This window comes from Cyprinodon tularosa, unplaced genomic scaffold (assembly GCF_016077235.1).
Source record: "Cyprinodon tularosa strain WSP-4 unplaced genomic scaffold, ASM1607723v1 ctg638, whole genome shotgun sequence".
Classification (NCBI taxonomy): Eukaryota; Metazoa; Chordata; class Actinopteri; order Cyprinodontiformes; family Cyprinodontidae; genus Cyprinodon; species Cyprinodon tularosa.
Window position 1 is genome coordinate 309,588 of NW_024039383.1, and position 21,112 is coordinate 330,699.

Below are 21,112 nucleotides of genomic sequence, written 5' to 3' on the forward strand. Positions count from 1 at the left end.
ATGCTTTAATAATATAGCAGCAACATATTCAAATATCTATTACTGTAAAAACGTTCATAGCTGTAGATTGGTTATTCATTCTCCAGGTGCACAGTTTTATATATTGTTAAAACACTTTACAGTACAGTATTTTATTGTTTATGTTTTAACTCCACACTATTATGTTATTATTATACATTTTTCTAAGGTCCACATTTGTGTGACGATTTTTTCAATAATCTTTTTGCTGTTGTGAATTTTCCCATTGGAGGGCAATAAAGAAATTTTCTGTTCTATAAAAGGGATAGAAAGTTAATCTAAACAATGAATGTATAAACCGGAATTTCCCCATTGTGGGACAATAGAGGGATTTTCTAATCCATTCTATAAAATGGGAAGAAAGGTATAAGTAAATCTAAACAATGTATGTATAAAAAATATATATATCTGCAAAATCTCTTCAATTCAACAACAAAAAATACTTAGTTAAGCAAATTCAGCAAAATAGAAATTAAAAAATGTAAATCTTATCAGATGTTTAGTCCCCACACTGCAAATATATTAGAATCTTTCCATAAATTACAGCAAAACCCATTTATTTCCCATTTAGATAAAACCTTTAATTAAATCAAACATTACCCGCCACATATCTGACTCAATAAACACTAGGACAACTATTTTTATTAATTTCAGACTGAACTATTCAAATACTTGTATTATAAACTTAACTGATATTCACCACAGTTTGGCGCCATGTTACTTTTTCCTCTGATCACAGAGCAGCTGGCTTGCTTGGTCTCGCATAACCAAGGCTAGATAGGATACACCGGACCCGTCCTTCAAAACGGGCAAAAAGATGGACGCATTTGTTGGCCGCATAATGAGGAGTCTTCGAATCTGACCAGACGTCGGCGCCACGCTATGACGTCATCTGCCTTCGAATTGGGCCTTCGGAGGATGCATCCGATAAATTCGAACGCAGCCTTTACGTTTTTTTGGTCATCCCGGAGATGGCACTTTATAAATACATTTCATATTTAAAGTTTGAAATTATTAAATCAATTGCTTTTGCAATATAATTGCAAAATAACAAATCACAATTTTCTAATTGAAGAATCACACACAAAAGTTACAGTGAGACCTGCAATAATGAATTCTGGACAGGCAACCTTTCAAGATCAGAAAAAAAACGAAACCCTAGGGTGAAGAAGTATGTGGTCAGTGCAAAGGAAAATCTAAATAAAATCGCAACGTTGGTTTAAAAAAAAAAAAAAAATCGCAAATAACCTTTTTTTTTTAATCGTTCAACCGTAGTTTAAATACTTTAGGGAGTAAGGGGGAAAAAGTCACTTTTTCTTTGTCTAATTATTAGTAATAAAGATTAATCCGAGGTCACTAAAAAGTTGGTAGACGACCTCTGTAGCAGCAGCATGAAATAAGTCTCCAAGAATGGTTAATAAAATATATAATTACCTTACTTCTTTAAAATGTATACATATATGTATACATCTATATATAACTATGTAACGGCTGGAAAATATGGTCAAAACTGATATCACAGCATTACCATTTTCCATCACGCTTAACCCTGCTGGGGTGACTAGGGCTGCTGGTTCCCATCTCCAGCTGTTGGCAGACCATCGCAGGGCGCAATATTATTTTGTTTTCAATAAATAGAAATTAGAAAAAAGCCTCAGCTTGCCAATGATGTGCACAACAGATGCACATCTATGACAAATATTTTTACTGTGTTATGTAACTCATTCAACATTACATTTTAGAAATATTTGCTTCAAATAACAAAAACATAAAAACTGGAACCTCAGTCTGTGACAATATCTGCATTCACAGACTATGACGTATATTGAAATATTGGACACGTGTTTGAAAGTCATGGCAGATATTGAATTAAATTATATTGTGAAATACATTGATATTGAATTATTGTCCAGTCCAATAGATAGACAGAGAGATCTATTATAACACTGCGTATGAACCCTGCCTTTGTAAATAAACAAATCAGCTTGCAGTGCTTTACATGTCTCACGGGATCCCACTATGCCTGAGAGCGCTGACGTCTGATAGCTCCGTAAAGACATTTGTCAGCCAACCTGTTCTGTGTCGTCAACAATGAGAGGGTGTAGGCCTTATTTACTTCTACAGTACAAGCTGTTAGAATGCGCTCAGTGCTGAGCTTGGCCTGCGTCCGGGTCGGCGCCGTGGATGAAGACAAGGCAGGGTGATTGGCAGTTGGCCAAGGCAGCATACTAAACACAAGAGTGGAGACAAAGCAAGGCTGATGGGGAGTGAACGGGAGGAGCTTGGCCCGGCTTTTTATCACAGGCCCATAATTCACTCCCTTGTAAACACAGAGGAAAGCTCCCTACCAATACACTGCTGCTCTATGTGGGCACAATAAGAGCTGGAACAGAGAGAAAAGCTGGTGTCTAACAGGGCCACCTCGTTGAGCATGGTGTTCAACAATTTCACATCTCATGTAGTTCAGAGATACCGCACTATGAGGCAGTGACAGGACCAAATCCCCCAACACTGGGGAAGCTGCTGCTGGGCATGACCTTTAAAGGAAAAGGCTACCTGTCAAACACTTTCAGCTTCCATGTGGTAAACACAGCATTCTCACACTTTAAACATTTGAGTAGAAACAACAAATACCAACAGCTCCACCTTTCACACAGACTTTCCTTCACATTAAGAAAGGCTGTTTTCTGGATCAGAACAGAGAAGAGTGATACAGGAAACAGGCTGGCAGGTGGAAACAGTCCCTGGTCCAAAATATGGCAGTGAGAGGAAGCAGAATAAACACCATAAAGCTACTGTCAGGAACTTTAAAGTAGGTCTTACCTTCTCCAGCTGTTGTCTGGTGGGGGTGACAGGTACACTGGTCCGTATGGTGAGCTCTCCATGTGAGTTTGTGTTAAGGAAATGATCAATATAAAAAAAAACAATTCCTTTGAGGTCTTCAGGAAAAAAATATTGGAGGGTGTTTCTAGATTTTTTTTTAACACTATATGGCTGAAAATCAGTGCAATTAGGTTTTATTGCCCACAAATATTACTGTACTAAAGTTTTTCTTCATAATTAGTTAATAATAGTTCAGGAGAATTATTCAAATGATTTCTGGAAGCCTGGTATGGAATGGAAAAAAACATGTTTCATCTTGCTTAAAGTTAAACTGTTACAGAGCTAGTTGCACCAATTCACTAATAAAAAAAAAAAGAGCTGTTCACCAGGAGAAACTTCACCAATAAAATAAGCTGTGAGCCATTTCTTCAAATTGTACTTCAACTGTTATCAGTGGGAGGAGGATCTTAGAAGCCTGGAGGCCTGTTGCCACTCATCACATTCAACACGAAACATGAGATAAGCACCTAAAACATATACAAACACAAAGTGGAGAGGACTAATACCACTGCTGAGCTTTCGCCAAACACAGAACAAAACAATATAAGCACGCCTTTAATCCATAAAACACCTGGGCTTTTTTTTTGGGCAAATATCCAACCATTAAATAGGGATCAGGCTGGGAATCTCAATAAACCTTAAACAGAACAGAAATACCCATCCCCAATGGTAGCGCTGACATATACACCGATCATTGACAAGGTCATAGCAGACATTGATATTAAACTGAACACACAAAGATTTGGTTCATTAAACAGGGGAGGGATAAATTGCTTTTGTAAGGCTGTCTCCAAAGGAAATTGGAGCAGCACAAGATAGTCTCAATTAAAAACGAAAATAATACCAGTATTACTGCTAAAATGATAATCCTCATTATATTCAGCTGGTAGGACAACATGTGTAAAAAAAAAAAAACTGGTCCCAATAGAAATTATTAGGATAAATACGATTCAAATCTAAACTGCTCAGTGAATAACTATAAAATCCAAACAAGCACATAATATTCAGCTACAGTCAACTATTAACAGCAGAAGGAAAGCATGAGGAAAGGTTAAGCGATGAGGAAGACTTCATGACAAATAATAAATGCTGTGGCTCCACTGCTTTACATTCATCTACACTACATTATTATCTGCCATGCATTCATAACATGCTTTGAATATACTCCTCTCGCCCTAAAATAGTAAGAACAGTGTTTCTGCGTCACATTTATCCTAATGACTAATTCCACTCCTGAGGCAACAATACAGTTGCCTACACCTCTGTCGTCACACTGCGGAGCACGCTGTAAACACAATCGAACAGAACCAGCCACATGGAAGCATCAGATTCACTACTCATCATGAAAACCTCTGCATCAGACAGAAATGTGTTAGAGGAGCCTCCAACTGTCCCTGAACGACGTATGGAAGGATATATGCCGTCCGTGCTTGTCAATCGGTCTGCGGTGAGGAGAGCTGATGCGGTTGCGGTCCCTGTGGACTCTTTCCACCAGCCCATGGTGGCGAGTCCCTCTGACTGAGTCCAACCCTGAGGGGAAGCAGCCCTGTGAAGGAGACAAGATCATGTTGCTTACACCACACACCACCGATGAGTTAGACCCACTTTAAATTGAGTGGAGAAAAATCCCATGTTGACACATTTTTATCCAAATTAAAAAGCTTCACATTTATTGGCACCACTAACAGTTCCACAAGGGATTTTTTTCACTCTGTTTATTTTTTAAGTTGATCAGATTAAAAAGCATTACTTTATGCTCCCTGTAGACATTTCAATTGGCCACTTTTCAAAATGGGAAAAACTAGATTGGATTCCTTTCAAAAAAGGGAGATAAAAGATGCTAAAAAAACTAAAAAAAAATATGCCAAAATCTGTAGTTTAGTGGATTTTAGAGAAGCCTGACTTTATCTGGCCACACTGAGGAGGATGGAAAAAAATACACAAGGGTGGCCGCTACAGATCTGCAGCCAACTGTGGCAGATTGGGGGCTACCAAGTGTCCATAACGACCATGTAGATACCATCGACATACCAGCTTGTTGGTCGGGAGGCATGGAAGAAAAAAAAAAGCAGCTTACTAAAAGTTACTGGGACTTTAACTGGTACTGTGATCTCCCACCAAATGAGACAGATATTAAACTTTCCAGCAACAAACACTCCAGGTGGATTGGACTAAAATTTAAGTCTAAGCTATAGTCTCCTGATATTCAGATACTAGTGATTTAAAATACCTTTAAAAAAAAAAAAAACTTAAAAAAAAAAAAAAACCTTTTTTTCTGCTACTGTTTTTTTGGTCATACCAAACCCGGAGGTGTGACGTCACTCCGGGACATTGGCTAACCAACATGGCTGATATAAACACTGAAATGGATAGCCACAGAAAACACTTATGTATCTTCATTAAGTGAGGGTATTTCAACGGATCACAAGTAGAATTCACTTGAAGAACAGGACGTGCAACTGCTGCCTCTTATTTTTGAGCCTGAAGCTTGACCAGAGTAGGAAAATGAGGAGAAAGACGGAGCCAATGGGGATGACGAGGAAACGGGAAGGAGATAGTTCTGGACATCTACAGACTTTCACAATGGTAGGTGAAAGTCTGTTAAAAGCTGGGCCCGATACGTCTCAGCTGTTAATGCACATGTTGAGCTATTTATAGATACTACTGGAGCCTTGCCAGCTATCTATTGCAAATAATAATCATGATAATAATGCCTATTAACCAAATTGCCAAATTGTTGTAGACCTACTGTAAGTAATTTACATGTTCCATGGTAAAAAAAGACTTAAAAGATTATTCAAAGTTAAAATACAGCAGAGCTATTCTAGAGTTTTTGATTCCATAACACTAAAGCAGAGATCACACTGGTTGCACTGACTTCAGTTCTTAGAGAGTTTCTTCTGCACAGCGCAAGTAGATCCCCATCTGTACAGATTTTTTCCACTTCTGTCCCAGTGCCCCATATATTGAAACAATATCCTGAATTGACTGGGTCAGGTTATAACATATTTTATAAAAACACATAAAAAATAGACTGTGTAACTACAACGCAAAGCCTAACTTCATTACCAGCCTGTAGCAGCATACTCCTACTAGAGAAGAAAGAGAACTTTTTTATTTAAAATATAATGAAAACTGTGTTGAAAGAAAATGAAAATGTTGCAATAAAGGTTGTGGGGTGCCTTAAATAGGTAGGCTACTGGGTGAGACAGTGTGAGGTGATTCTCAGAGAGAGATCTGTAAAAGTGCTGAGAGCCTGAATTCTTTTAAGTCCAAGTTGAAAACCAATTTGTTTAGAACCACCTTGACTGCTGAAGTCAAACTGTTTACTGAGGCATTATTAGTTTAAGGTTGTGTACCAATTGTTTTATTTCTTTTACATGTTTTATCTTTATTTGAATTTATTCTGCTTTTATTTTTCCTCTATTTTATCATCTAAATCATATAAAGCACTTTAAATTGTCCATGCACTTAATTGTCCTAAACAGATAAATTTGTCTTGCCTCTTGAAGCTTCTTGAAGGTTTTTTGTTCATAAAGAGGGTAGAGTGATAAACTCTGCTTTTTCTGCTCTGTCCCTTGTTGTTGTTGGGTTTTTTTAGGCTAAAAGATAATCGCTATTTAATTTTCTGTTCCTCTGTACTTCTATAGTAGGTAAGGTATTCTGTTTATTGAAATGTTTTATTGATCGTTTATGTCCCAGTCTATCCCGCCTGCTATATGTGTGCTGTCAGCAAAACGGGGGTAAACGGATTGAGGCAGTCAATCAATCTGTTGCGATTAAGAGATTTATAATTTGCCTTTGCCCCAAAGTGAATCCGTTTTACTTTGCAACCGCGTCGCTCTTCCTGTAGAAAGCTGAATTGTCTTTTCTTCCAAATCCGTCTAGACTTCAGGCTTCTTTTTAGGCCACTCTAAAAGCCCACTAGGCTTTTGAGAGCAATGCAATACTACACGTCTGTGTCATTACAGATAACAGCAGAAATGTATTGATAAAAAACAAAACACCGTCTCTTGTCCTGGTGTGACGTCACTGGTTGTATGGCCGTGGCTGAAGCGTTCAGTTTCTAAGGCGGCTGCTATGCTGCCTTTTTGGATTTGGCTAAAGGTTAGGTAAAACAGGAACCATTGGCTATCCAATTATTAATCGATTAATCAAAAAAAAAATATTCAACAGATTGATTTGCAAAATAATCATTATTTGCAGCACTTCTTATGTTAATGCATTAAAGGTTAGTTATTTGAGGCCTGGTCAACACATCCAACTATCCTTGCTACCAGCCAGTCTGAAGGATGTATTGACTTAATTTCCTGCCAGCTAAAGCTTGAACCATGACAGCTAAAAAGCCCCTTTTTAGATCAATGGCTCACGTGAAGTTTTTCTCCCTCTAATACTGATTTGGATTATTACAAATCATCAATCGGACACATCAAAGGCTCTTTAATGCCCTGAGGAAAAGTTTTCAAAGAAGTTTTTGTTGTCACTACGGTAAACAAATATCCCACATGCATTTCTATTTACACTCCAACAAGATACAGGCTGTTTCTCTTTGGTGCTACAAATAATATCAGAAATAACAAGGATAATACAGAAATATCTTTAAAATTCTGTAATTAACATTTGGGGTACATAGATTTTTCATTTCTATTTAAGGAGCCATAGAGTACCGCATTAGGCAGGGTGCTTATACTAACAAATCTAGCAACCACTTTGTTTCTTTTTTTTTTGTGAGAGTCTGAAGAAAGGATAAATGGACTCTTTGAGGAGCTTTCTTCCACTTGGATTGGATTGATTTCAGGATTTAAGTTCAGAAATCAATCCCAGCTCTACTTAAAACGACAATTCTTAAAAAAAAAAAAAAAAAAGAAAAAAAAAAAGGCCGCCTTTACCTGGACAGACTCCCAGCACTCCTGAGAGAGCTGACACAGATACAGAGGGCTGTACAACAGAGAAACTCTGCCACCACAGGAAAACACAAAACTAACTAAAATGTTTAAAATAAAGAAAAAAACACTAAACTAAGAAAAATGTTTAAAATAAAGAAAAAAAAAACTAAACTAAGAAAAGTGTTTAAAATAAAGGAAAACAGAGAACTAAGAAAGATGTTTAAAATTAAGAAAAAACACTAAGAAAAATGTTTAAAATAAAAAGAGGAGTGAAAACCTTTAAGGACTGCTGAGGATTTATATGTTGATCTTAGATCTCAAACATCTAAATTATTCATAGTTTCTAGCTAACTTAATAACTCCATGTGAGTTTAGTTCACTGTAAAAAGCTGCTCTTAAAGTAGAATTAGACATTTGGAGAGGCTGTGGGTCAGAATTGGCAGAGAAAAAAATGAGAGAGGCCTTGATCTGGCAGAACATGGCCTCAAGATAAGAAGATTCAAAAGAAAACCTCCATGTTTCATGTCTTTCATTTATCCCTTCTATCCAGTTAAAATACATAGTTAAACTTGCTTTAATTTCCAGTACCATGCATAAAAGGAAAAATAGCCTCTGGTTAATTCATGAAGCTACAGGGATGTAGATGTTATCATATGCAAACAGCTGAAATAAGAAAAACATTCTTCATCTGATTTTACAATAGACTGTTCTAAAGGTTCTAAAATCATCAGAAGAAAAAAAAATAACTGCAGTGGATTAAACTAAAGCCAAGATGAAAGTCTTTGAGCTGGCTGATATACTGAACAATACCCTTCAGAAAATCGTGTCCTTGATTCAGCTCTGAACATTACATTTCACCCTCTGCAAACACATTCTGATTTTCTAACCTGAAAATCTGCGTTGGCGTTGCCAATTTGGTTGACATTTGGAAGGGAGCCTCCGTAGTACGGCGCCCGTGACTGCGACAAACGAAGCTGCTGGACCTTCTGAAACTGCACCTGTGCATTCATAGGGAGGCAAAGACAAAAAACATGAGTGAGGATCTTATGCAAGATGTAGCTAATGTTTTAATCATGCTTGCTTTCGTCTGGGCAACAGGTAAAGTCAGACATTTACACACGCTTTATAAAATCACATGGATGTTTCCTCCTGTAAGTTTTCCTAACCCTAAACTGTTCCTATGAAACATTTATAAAAAAAAAAAAAAAAAAAAAAGATGATAATATCATGGCTTTGAAAGGTTGTGATGGGTTGAGTGAGTCAAAACATTTGAGTTAAATGGAGGCACACTGCTCGCATGAGCGACATAATGGAACATTCAAAGTAAATAAGCCAGGGCAACAGGAAGAGAGCTTCAGTCTTCCACAGGTCTGCTCCATCATTGGATTTAATTTCTGGATGCCTGAAGGTCCCACATTCACATCTGTTTAAACAGTCGTCTGGATTTCTAACCACCATCTGAAAATCCTGGCCGTCCTATCATTCCGGAAATGGACGTGTTCTGTGACACAGAGACATAATTAAATATAAAGTTTGAGCTTTCTGCCTGAACCTACAATCAAAGTCATAATCCACAAGAACATTACTGCTGGATCAACGGGAGCTTTTTGCAGCAGGACGAAGGGCGGCCTCCACAAAAAAATCGGAACCACTTTGATAGAAACAAATTAACTTGGAAATATAAGTGCAACATCTTAGCTCCTATCCCTTCACCTTTCTTAGGGTCAACAATAAGAACACTATCCAGGGTAGGAAAGGAGCCCTGGACTACTATGCTAAGTCCAGACAGCATTCAGCTCAACGGTGTGGGGTTAAGCCACGTAACCCCAAACTGCTCCCCGGGCTCTGCATTTACCCCATCCCCTTGGATGGGGATGGGCTAAAAGAGGAGAGTTCATTTTGTTGCTCTGTACTTGTGACAGTTTAATGACAACAGAAGCAAAAACGGGGTGGAAACACACATGAATAATAATTGTCAAAACAAAAACTAAAGCCTTGTAGAAAACACAAGTCTTTTTAAATGTAGCCAATGGCTGAAGCTTTCAATGATAAAAAACAAAACATATGAAGGTGTGTATATTAGCGTGTGTCACACAGTGTACAAGTCACCAAATACCACGCCTTTTTTTTAGTTAACTCCATGACTGTAGACTATGGCTGTGTTCGAATTTATGGGATGTGTCCTTTGAAGGCCAGATTCAAAGGTCGATGACGGGATAACGCGGCGCCGAGGTCTGGTCGGATTCCAAGACTCATCGTTATGCAGCCAACAAATTCAGTTTAATATAATACAAGTTTGAACAGTTCGGTCTGAAATTACGGTAATGAAAATAGTTGTCCTCATGGTTATTGAGTCAGATATGTGGCGGGTAATGTTTGATTTATCTAAAGGTTTTATCTGTTACTGTGTAAATTAGTTTGACTGTAATTTAAGGACAGATTCTAATATATCTGCAGTGTGGGAACTATAAATCTGATATGATTTTTATTTTTTCATTTCTATTTTGCACAATTTGCTTAAGTATTCTTTGTTGTTGAATATAAGAGATTTTGCTGATATATTTTTTATACATTCATTGTTTAGATTTACTTGTATCTTTCTACCACTTTTATAGAACAGAAAATCTCTTTATTCCGCTCCAATGGGGAAATAAAAGAATATTGAAAAAAAGATACTCACACAAATGTGGACCTTAGGAAAATGTTTAAGAATGACATAATAGGGAAGAGCTAAAATATAAACAATGAAATACTGTACTGTAATGTGTTTTAACAATATAAAACTGTGCACCTGGAGAATAAATAACCAATATACAGCTGTGGACATTTTTACAGTAATAGATTAGACATTAGAGATGTGCAAAATAAAATGACAGCAGAATGTTATTTTACTGACTAAGGTTTTTATCATTACATTGGCTTTTATTTGTTCATGCTCTCGGTGGTTGTCACTTTTATTCCACTATTTATTCACATGAGTGTAGTTTTGTTCACTTTACAATAAAAAAAAAGAAAAAATATTAAAAAGAAACAGTTTTGAAAAGTTCTGTTTTCATTATTTTCCTGCTTTGTGAAAGCCAACGGTAGGCTAGACCTGTTTGAATTCACGGCCAAAACTCTTCCGGGCTCCTTATTTTCACACGCTTCAAACGATCCAGTCCAGGGAGACGGCATCCTTGGAAGACGCAGACCATGGCAAAAACAGCCTATACCTCCTGTCACACAGCTATCAAGGCAGCAAAGTCCTGTATCAACACACCCCCAGTACTCAAATAGTGTTGAAATACTACCATAACCAAGCAACCAACTAAATAAATACCTTTCATTTTAAAGGTGTGTGAATTAAACACAAAATATTTAAAGATCAGTCAGATTTACATTTTACAGCAATTTAACTTTTTTATTTACACATTTGTACTGCAAATCACAAATTCAGATCACAATGAAAGGAAACGCTAAATTAATCTTTTAGTTTCTATGTTCAGCCTTAAAACTGTCTCTTCCAGCTGTGAGCAGCCAGAATCAGATACAAAATAATCCCTCTTCTGCACAAACAGCATCTAAAACCTATATGTATCTGATGCCACTCATTAATAATTATGTTTTTCTATTAGAAAATATCCAACATAACATATAAGTTGTTTAATAGAATGCAAACTACCTGCTGCAAAAGAAACCAATGGAAGACCTGGAACTGTCTGTGAATCCAGACACTGTGGATGGTTTACTAAATCATTTGGTTACTGGTGTAAATATTAAACCATCGAGTTCTAATCCCTGTGCTGTGCCCTGACCGGCTTTACTTTCTCACTGAGGTCACCAACAGTTCACACTATGCATTCAGCGGCAACTCAAAACCACATCATTTGTGTCTGTCCATTGAATCCTGTCCCTGCAGCACAACATACTGACAAAATAATGTGAGAAGTGAGGACCAAGACAAACTATTTATATAAACACATAATGTTTTTACATTTGTTGTGCAGTTTGCAGATTTGTATGAAGAGAAACAATCGAAAACAGAAAGAAACATTATGAAGGCAATGAGTTTGACATGTGGAGTTTTGGAATGATAAGAAGACTGGATGCTGATAGAGAAAGCAATGCAGTAAATTTGAGAAGTAACACTTCAAGGTTGTTTGGTTCTAATGCACATCTAAACTTTTTAGGAAACTAACAGATTTTTTTTTAATGCAATCAAAAGACAAATTTCTCTTTTACCTTTTTCTCAAAAAGCACCGCAGACAAAGATAATGATGCAGAAGGTGTAAGAAAAAAAAAACTCAAATATGCAAATGCATATAGACTCAATAACTCGCAGGTTTCACCACATAAGTACAAGCTTCAGGGTTGGTGTCCATGTTTAAACTGTTCTTTGGAACAAGGACAATACTTTTTATGTCACAGAACGTTCCCTTCAGTACAAAACGCTTCTATCTACAAGTTAAAACAGAAAAAATGCTCTAAAAACTGTTTAAACTGTTTTTAGAGCAATTAAATTTGTGAAAACCAAACCGGCAACAACACTAAATCCGAGCAGGAAGGGGGCTTGCATGGGGTCTTTTCCACCTGTTCTCTCCCCTCCACCTGTGGATGGGACTGGGCCCTGGAGGTTGGTCATGGCTTGGCTGGGGATGCACCACACCACAGCTTGTGGTGGAGGTTGGTCTGGGGCGGTGTTTGGTGCTGGACCTGGACTACGCTGCTGCCCTCCTCCCTTTGGTGGCCCCCGATCCCAGCCCCCCCAATCCCAGCCCCAGCTCAAGCTGCCTGCCTGCCCCTTGGAGTAACCACAGGGTGCTGGTGCACCCCCCTGGTCTCACACCCCTCAGCTCTCATCCGGGTCCACCTTGGTTGAGACCGGCCACCGGTGGAGCCCTTGGGCTCGCTGCTGGACACCTTAAGGACTGGGCCCTTAAGGTGTCCAGTTGGACTTGGGGTGGTCTTGTCTGTCCTTCTCTGGTGGGTGTGGCCATCCCTACGCCTGCACTCCTTCTGCAGTCAGTGATCTGGGGTGCTTTTGGATATCTGGGAAGGGGTCGCCTCTTTTTCTGTCCTGGGCCCTGTAGGGCAAGTCCGGGGCCACCCACAGCTGCTGTTAAGCATATTTTCAATCGAAAGAAATGTTGTAAATCCTTTATACCCAAGCATGCCCATGCATAAATACCACGAGAGTAAGGTCCGGGTTTTCATGGATATACACTAATACTAAAATACTAGAGTAGTACCGATACTAGTATTGGGCGGGGCACCGATCCAACACTAAAATGGTGGTATCGGCGAGTACCAACAAATAGCGCACCGATACCATTTTGAGAGCAAAAAATTTATTCAACTATTGTCACCCATTCCAGGTAGGCAATGAAAAGTTCTACTGGATCACTTTGTCTTTTTCCTGCTCCACAAAGGTAGGCAGCAGATTGAAAAAACAATGATGGCAATTATTTTACATCCAAGTAGTATGCCGTTCTTCATATGTACACACACACACCTCACTTTTAAACAGAGAGTATCGGTATCGGCCAATACTGCACAGCCAGGTATCGGGGCTACAAAATGGTATCGCGCAACACTACTAAATACTAAGCTGCAGCTACAGATATATAACACCATGAATAATACTGTGATCACCATAAGTTTTTCTTTCCAAAAACATGGATATCTAAGAGATATGTTCTGCTCTGGAAGCTTTTTTGATGTTTAATTTGGTTGTCTGTTTTTTGCTGTCGTTATGTCCTCTGTTTTCCTGCCCTCTCCTCCTATACGGGTGTGGAAGCAAACTTCTAGGAGTTATTGTATTTCTTCTGCTTTTATTTTTGCCATTTTGTTTTATTTTCTCTGTTTTCTTGCACTCCTTCCTGTGTATCTCTTCCTCTCTCCCCTTATTACTTATCCACTCTTTTTTCCTCACCTTCCTTTCCGTCTCGGATTTGATTTTACTCACAAAATAACTTTCGATAGAGTTTAACATACAAGCATCAAGCAGAACCTTATGGCAACAGTAATAATGGTCTGCTTTGGGAGGCAAATTGGTTGGGCTTTCATCTAGCTCCGGGACATCTATTCCCAGAGCTATACTGGCAAAACCGAACACAAAAAACAACAAAAAACACTTTAAACGGCTACAGATTATTTTGTGTTGATAACTGTTTGTTTTTATTTTTAAACATCACATTGCCCTAAACACTTAAGTGTTCCAGGTTTATTAAGGGTTGGAGCACTCCATCAGAACGGCACCACTTGTCCACGTAAGCATCATGATGCAGAGTGAGATTCAATATAATGTTCAGCGCTAATTTACAGTGTGGAAACTAAACAGTCAGTACATGTTAATATGTCAACTGACAACTTTCTGTTGACCAATGGCCTTCAGCTATGGGCCCCCAGAGGCCAATGTCCAGCATGTTTTTCTATGGATCCATGCAAGACTACAAAGGATTCAAATTAATTATCTACAAACAGGTTTTGGGATAAGATTATGACACATCTGAGACAGATGTTTTAGAGCAGATACTTTTAAAAGTTAGAAAATAAAAGCCCATCTGAGTACACAGGTTGTTAAAGGAATAGTACACCCAAAACATGATTAGCCTTCATTTTCTACTCACCCCCATGCTAAACAACACCCTGGAGTACTTTTTTGATATCTCAAATGCATCTGGAGATCTGGGAGGCTTCTTGCTGTCTGCTGACATTCAAATAATGGAGGTCTATGGTGACCGAGACAGAAAGGTCCATAAAAGTCCACAAAAAACGTGTCAATATTCCTCCATACTGCTCGTCCAATGTAATCCAAGTGTCCTGAGTGGGTAGCATCCAGAATTTACTCGAAACGAAGTCATTTAGAATGTTTTAGAGCATAAACAGTAGTGTATAGGATTTCCTGAAAGCGCGCGCCGGCGCGTTCATGACGCTACGGAAGCCGGCAGACCAAGCCAGATGAAAGTGCGCATTCAGCGTCTGCTCTGCCGATAATGCAAGCGTAGTAGAAGAAATGTGCTGTTTACCTGTGCAAAGAAAGAAACAACGAAAGAAAAATGTCTGAGGACTTCAGTGTTGAGGAAGAGCATGAGTTCTTTGCTGAGCTGAATGCGCTGGTTTGGTCTGCCGGCTTCCGTAGCATCGGGAGCGCGCATGTGCGCGCTTTCAGGAAATCCTATACACTACTGTTTATGCTCTAAAAACATTCTAAATGACTTCGTTTCGAGTAAATTCTGGATGCTACCCACTCAGGACACTTGGAATACATTGGACGAGCAGTATGGAGGAATATTGACACGTTTTTTGTGGACTTTTATGGACCTTTCTGTCTCGGGCACCATAGACCTCCATTATTTTAATGTCAGCAGACAGCAAGAAGCCTCCCAGATCTCCAGATGCATTTGAGATATCAAAAAAGTACTCCAGAGTGTTGTTCAGCATGGGGGTGAGTAGAAAATGAAGGCTAATCATGTTTTGGGTGTACTATTCCTTTAACCTCTGGCACTTGGGATGCAAGAGCTCAATCAGAGGGAAATGAATAAACTGCAATGATTACTGAAACATTAAAGGCTCAAACTACTTTTTAGATTCAAATCAGAAAATTCCGTACAGTTTGAAAGCAACACATGTACCCAGTTAGTTTGGTTTTCTTCTTTGTACGATCTACCAATCAAAATCATTTATCAGTACGATAAAAGATTTATTTCATAAGTGTTTGTTAGATCAGCTTCCACGATAAAATCTACATCCACATCTATTTTACTAATAATCAATATATGTGAACTTGTGTTTTCTGTAATCAAGAAAGCTTCAAAGCTTAGTTTGTTTATCACCCTAATACAGATGTAAACAACACAAAGAAACAAAAACAAGATTGGTGTGTAAATTCTTTTGGCCCATAACCAGATAAATAATAAAGGCAGGTTCAGTTTTAAATCCTCATTTATGGGGATCTACAGGGTAAACAAAAAAGACATTTTTTTTTTCTAACTCTGCATTCCTTTATCTGAGAGTTTCTCAGAGGGCAGCTAAAGAACCAGAAAAATCAATAAGTTAGACAATGGTTTAAACTGAAATGTCACAACTAAAAGATAAAGTAAACAAAAAGCAATTAAACAGAGACTAAACAAACCTACGAAAATATGCAGCATACATACTGCTATATCTTTGCTTAAATCTTCTGGTATCGGTTGCAAAATCCACTCACTCTTCTCTGTCACCATCATCACTTTGTCCTAATAAGTGAGCTGCAGCTCAGTGGCCACTGGTATCTGAACCAAGTGTTTGTATGTTGTCCAAACAGCCCAGGTAAGACACATTCATTATGCAACCAGGACTAGAATAGACTAGAAAAATAGAAAAATCCCAAATCTAAACTATGTATTCTTGATTCCACACCCCAGATTTAACGAGTGGGTCTTTGAGAGGCCGTTCAGTTCACAATCAGACTGAGGCAGTGGAAATTTATGGATTTAGGTGTCTTAGCACAATTTCATCTGAAACCTGCAAAACTCTGGCCCTTAAGGATCAGGAAGAGGGGGCACACTGCCTTTAGCTGGTCTGTTTGCACCGATGAGGCTGAAGTCACCATTTGGCCTCAGAATGCTTCAGTGCTTTATAAAAATCCATAATCACTCTAAGGGTATAAAGGATGCATAAAGCTGGAAAGTCACTGCTCTATCGGTAGATCGATCAGTTTTACTCAGTTTCATTTTGAGTTTTTATTGTTTATAATTAAATAGCTTTATGACTACTATCTCAGCCAGTTCTAGTTTGGGTATGAGATTTTCATTTTTATGGGGCTCCCTGATTAAATAAATGCAAATAAATAAATAAAATGCTAGTGCCTGATAGTGGGGGAAGGCTTTTTATCTCAAATACCTTCTTAGTTAATGCTTTCAAGTATCTTTGCTACTTGATACTTGAAAGCATTAGCTTTCAAGTATCAAAGTCATAATTTGGAAACCATTTATTATCATTTTTAAAAGTAACTGTAATGTTTAGCGTGTGAAAAGGTAAAAGCTGAATGTTTTTGCTTCAGAGGAGAATATTCTCTGTTTCCATTGTATACTGCAATACAGATGAGACCATCATATTCTGTTATAACGTAAAGGAGCCATTAGTCTGAATAAAAAGACTACAAGTCAATTAAATATTAAACCATTTTATTTCTACACTTTTTTATAATTTTGTTTGAACCTAAGCAAAATCTTGCCATCATATGAAAAAGATTTTTTTTTAACATACTTCTATGGGCTTTATTCCAGCATAATTCAGAGAAACGGAATGTCTGACTTTGTTTCAAAAGGCCAGAGTTTTGTAAATACAATAACGTTTTGTTTCATTTAACTATGCAGATAATGATAACAGAGCGTATTAAATTTAACAACATAATCTCATATCATAATATTATATGACATTTATGCAACAGAGATGTGGGGAAAAGGGGATGCTTCTTCCATTTCTCCTACTATTATTTTAAAAATAAAAGATTTAATATAGAGTAAAAAGCTGTTTTGCAAAAAAAAAAAAAAAGAAGCGAAAACTAAATACAGTTAAAAAGTTGTAAAATCTTTAAAATTAAGGTGCAGGGAATTAGATTTAAACATCAAGAAAAGGTGTTATTGAAAGCTTTACTCCTGGCCAATCAAATATTTGTGGAGCCCTTCTTTAACATGTATGTGCTGCATCATATACAACACTACTGCTGAGACACTACAAATTATCAAATTACTGAGTAATCAAACATACCGAGAGAATAAACAAAAAAATTACAATTAAGTGGTTCGGTGAGAAAACAGTTTGCATAAATATATAAAGATAAAATAAAACCAGAAATGTTTAAACTCTAAGTTGCAAACGTCTACAAGAGAACCAGAAAAATATAAGTTAACATTTACCTAATAACAACACTACAGATACATAATACTTTCAGAAACCATTAATAACTAAAACGGACGTAGAAATAACCGATAAAGCATGCAGGGCGGTCAACTCTCACACTTTGGGAGTGAGACTCACCCATCGAAGGGTCTTCACACACTCACACTAAAAAATGACACACATTAAAACTCTGTTCCACTTATTTATGTATAAACATCATGGTGATCAAAATCCAGTCCGCGTTTTTAATACAACCTTAGTGCTAACACAGTAGGACAAGGCAGGTTCATCCAGTCTGTATTCCCACCTATTCACTGTGCCAGATATTTTAAAAAGACAGTTGTTTTGAGATATGTCATTTTAATTTTTATCTTATCTAATCTGGACAAGGATAATTCTCTTTGTAAGTTATTGAAGATTTTAAGCAATCGAGTACTTGAGTAAATATGAATAAAAAAATACAGCAGCTAGCTTAAATTATTGATACAGAGACTGAGTGTAGGATCACATCAAATGGTTTTTCTCTTTACCTGGTGCCTTGTTTAGTCCCAGTTTTAGTCCATGTTTTGTTCCAAGTTAAATAATTATTGCTCAGTCTAGTTTAATAATCTCCCGTTGGAATTTAGGACTAATTAAACCAACACAAGTATTTTAATTCTCAAAGCTTTTACGTTTGCCTCTCAAACCCATAGGAGATCCACAAAAAGAAAAAGAACCATTGCATTTTATTTTTCAAAAGAAAAGCCGCCCAAGAAAAAAACCAACAACATCCAGAGAGGATGTGCAGAACAATTCAGTTATACTGGATTCATAGAGGAGAAACCACAGGGATGTTCTTTTTTTATTATCACTAATCATATTCATTGATCTTTATTATGGTCCACTGACTGTTAAAAAAATGTCCATCACACCTTCCAAACTGAAACATCAAGACAAGTGCCGTCTCCTGTCATGGAGAGATTTTATAAAAACTACAGCCTCCTAGAAGTTATGACTTATTTAGCCATTGTGTCTATTGTATGAAAAGCAAATAAAATAATGAATGAAGCTTTTTAATTCTTAGCCTATTACCAAATATTCATACACAGCGCCGTTTGCATGGGATTCTATTGTACTGGTTGCTGTATCAGTGCCAGTAAAGCAGTAATAGCTTATTAGTTCCAAATTGTTTGATTTACAGACTAGTTAAAAGTGCATTACTGCCACCAAATGATAAGGAGTTAAACAAGGAAACAAGACTCACCCCCAGAAAAAATTTATAAATAAAATAATATTTTTCCGAACTGTCTAACTTAACCCAACATAATAAATACTTAATCACATTTGCTCTCATAATTTTTAATTTATCTTTAAGTTATCTTCACTCTGCCAGTTTTTGATGGTCCTATTGGTTTTCCCATCATGCTTTCAATCATTTCCCAGTTTAAATTTCTAACTTCAAGATACTTTTCTGCAGCTTTCACTGTCATTTTGATTTTTTTCTGTTTTCCTTGTCGTCTGAGCACTACAATTGATCACTTCTACCATGAAAAGAAAAAAATCTCTCATTTTTTACAATCAATTTTATCCAATCAATGAATCTTCTGCACTTTTGGGACACTGCTGCAGAGGTTTTGAACTCTTCATTTGCTTAATCAGTTAATCTATAGAGCTGCATATATAATATGTATTCTCAAACTCCGCTGGTTCTGTGTTTCCTGATCTAAATGAAAGGTTCATTAATGGGATTCAGCAGGACTTAATGACAGGCAAATTAGGTAATTCAGCCGTTTGAATGAGGCGTGTTGGAGGAAGCGTGCAGGGACGGAGATACACTATATTGCCAAAAGTATTTGCTCACCCATCCAAATTATTGGAATCAGGTGTTCCAATCACTTCCATGGCCACAGGTGTATAAATTCAAGCACCTAGGCATGCAGACTGTTTTTACAAACATTTGTGAAAGAATGGGTCGCTCTCAGGAGCTCAGTGAATTCCAGCGTGGAACTGTGATAGGATGCCACCTGTGCAACAAATCCAGTCGTGAAATTTCCTCGCTCCTAAATATTCCACAGTCAACTGTCAGCTGTATTATAAGAAAATGGAAGTGTTTGGGAACGACAGCAACTCAGCCACGAAGTGGTAGGCCACGTAAACTGACGGAGCGGGGTCAGCGGATGCTGACGCGCATAGTGCGAAGAGGTCGCCAACTTTCTGCAGAGTCAATCACTACAGACCTCCAAACTTCATGTGGCCTTCAGATTAGCTCAAGAACAGTGCGCAGAGAGCTTCATGGAATGGGTTTCCATGGTCGAGCAGCTGCATCCAAGCCATACATCACCAAGTGCAATGCAAAGCGTCGGATGCGGTGGTGTAAAGCACGCCGCCACTGGACTCTAGAGCAGTGGAGACGCGTTCTCTGGAGTGACGAATCGCGCTTCTCCATCTGGCAATCTGATGGACGGGTCTGGGTTTGGCGGTTGCCAGGAGAACGGTACTTGTCTGACTGCATTGTGCCAAGTGTAAAGTTTGGTGGAGGGGGGATTATGGTGTGAGGTTGTTTTTCAGGAGCTGGGCTTGGCCCCTTAGTTCCAGTGAAAGGAACTCTGAATGCTTCAGCATACCAAGACATTTTGGACAATTCCATGCTCCCAACTTTGTGGGAACAGTTTGGAGCTGGCCCCTTCCTCTTCCAACATGACTGTGCACCAGTGCACAAAGCAAGGTCCATAAAGACATGGATGACAGAGTCTGGTGTGGATGAACTTGACTGGCCTGCACAGAGTCCTGACCTCAACCCGATAGAACACCTTTGGGATGAATTAGAGCGGAGACTGAGAGCCAGGCCTTCTCGTCCAACATCAGTGTGCGACCTCACAAATGCGCTTCTGGAAGAATGGTCAAAAATTCCCATAAACACACTCCTAAACCTTGTGGACAGCCTTCCCAGAAGAGTTGAAGCTGTTCTAGCTGCAAAGGGTGGACCGACGTCATATTGAACCCTATGGATTAGGAACGGGATGTCACTTAAGCTCATATGTGAGTCAAGGCAGGTGAGCAAATACTTTTGGCAATATAGTGTAGATGGGGGCCATGGGTGGCCATGGCCACCCTTAGCCAATCATTGGCCACCCCTACCATTTATTTCCCTCTAATACGGATGGTGGCAACAGTAATACTCTCAAGTGGATGATTAGAAATATTTAAATTTTTCATACATTAACACTTGCTTGACAACAAAAACACTGTGGTATATTATGGACATCAATATACTAACATTAAAGATGATAAGTACAGAATTCCTGCTCTTTTCAGAAATAGATTTTGTGTTTTATGGGGTAAAGAGAAATAATGCGTCTCTGCAAGTCACATAGGACTCTTCACTGAAACCATAGATAGATAAAGATTTTATTAAAACTTAATCAATAATAATTTTATGTAGATATTAGTACTTGTTAATGTCAATTTTATGCAGAATGATT

At 38.1% G+C, this 21,112-nt stretch overlaps 1 protein-coding gene across 7 annotated transcripts in view; it reads right to left on the minus strand.

Moving 5' to 3' along the window:
* crtc3 (CREB regulated transcription coactivator 3) overlaps positions 1-21,112 on the minus strand; it is a 59,427-nt gene that overhangs the window by 35,987 nt on the left and 2,328 nt on the right. For all 7 annotated transcript variants that reach the window (XM_038308469.1, XM_038308472.1, XM_038308471.1 and 4 more), the window contains exons 2-4: positions 8,675-8,785; positions 4,319-4,447; positions 2,842-2,903 (exon numbers count right to left, since the gene is read on the minus strand). In XM_038308469.1, the coding sequence (XP_038164397.1) occupies positions 2,842-2,903; positions 4,319-4,447; positions 8,675-8,785 (302 nt within the window). The remainder of the gene's footprint in view (positions 1-2,841; positions 2,904-4,318; positions 4,448-8,674; positions 8,786-21,112) is intronic.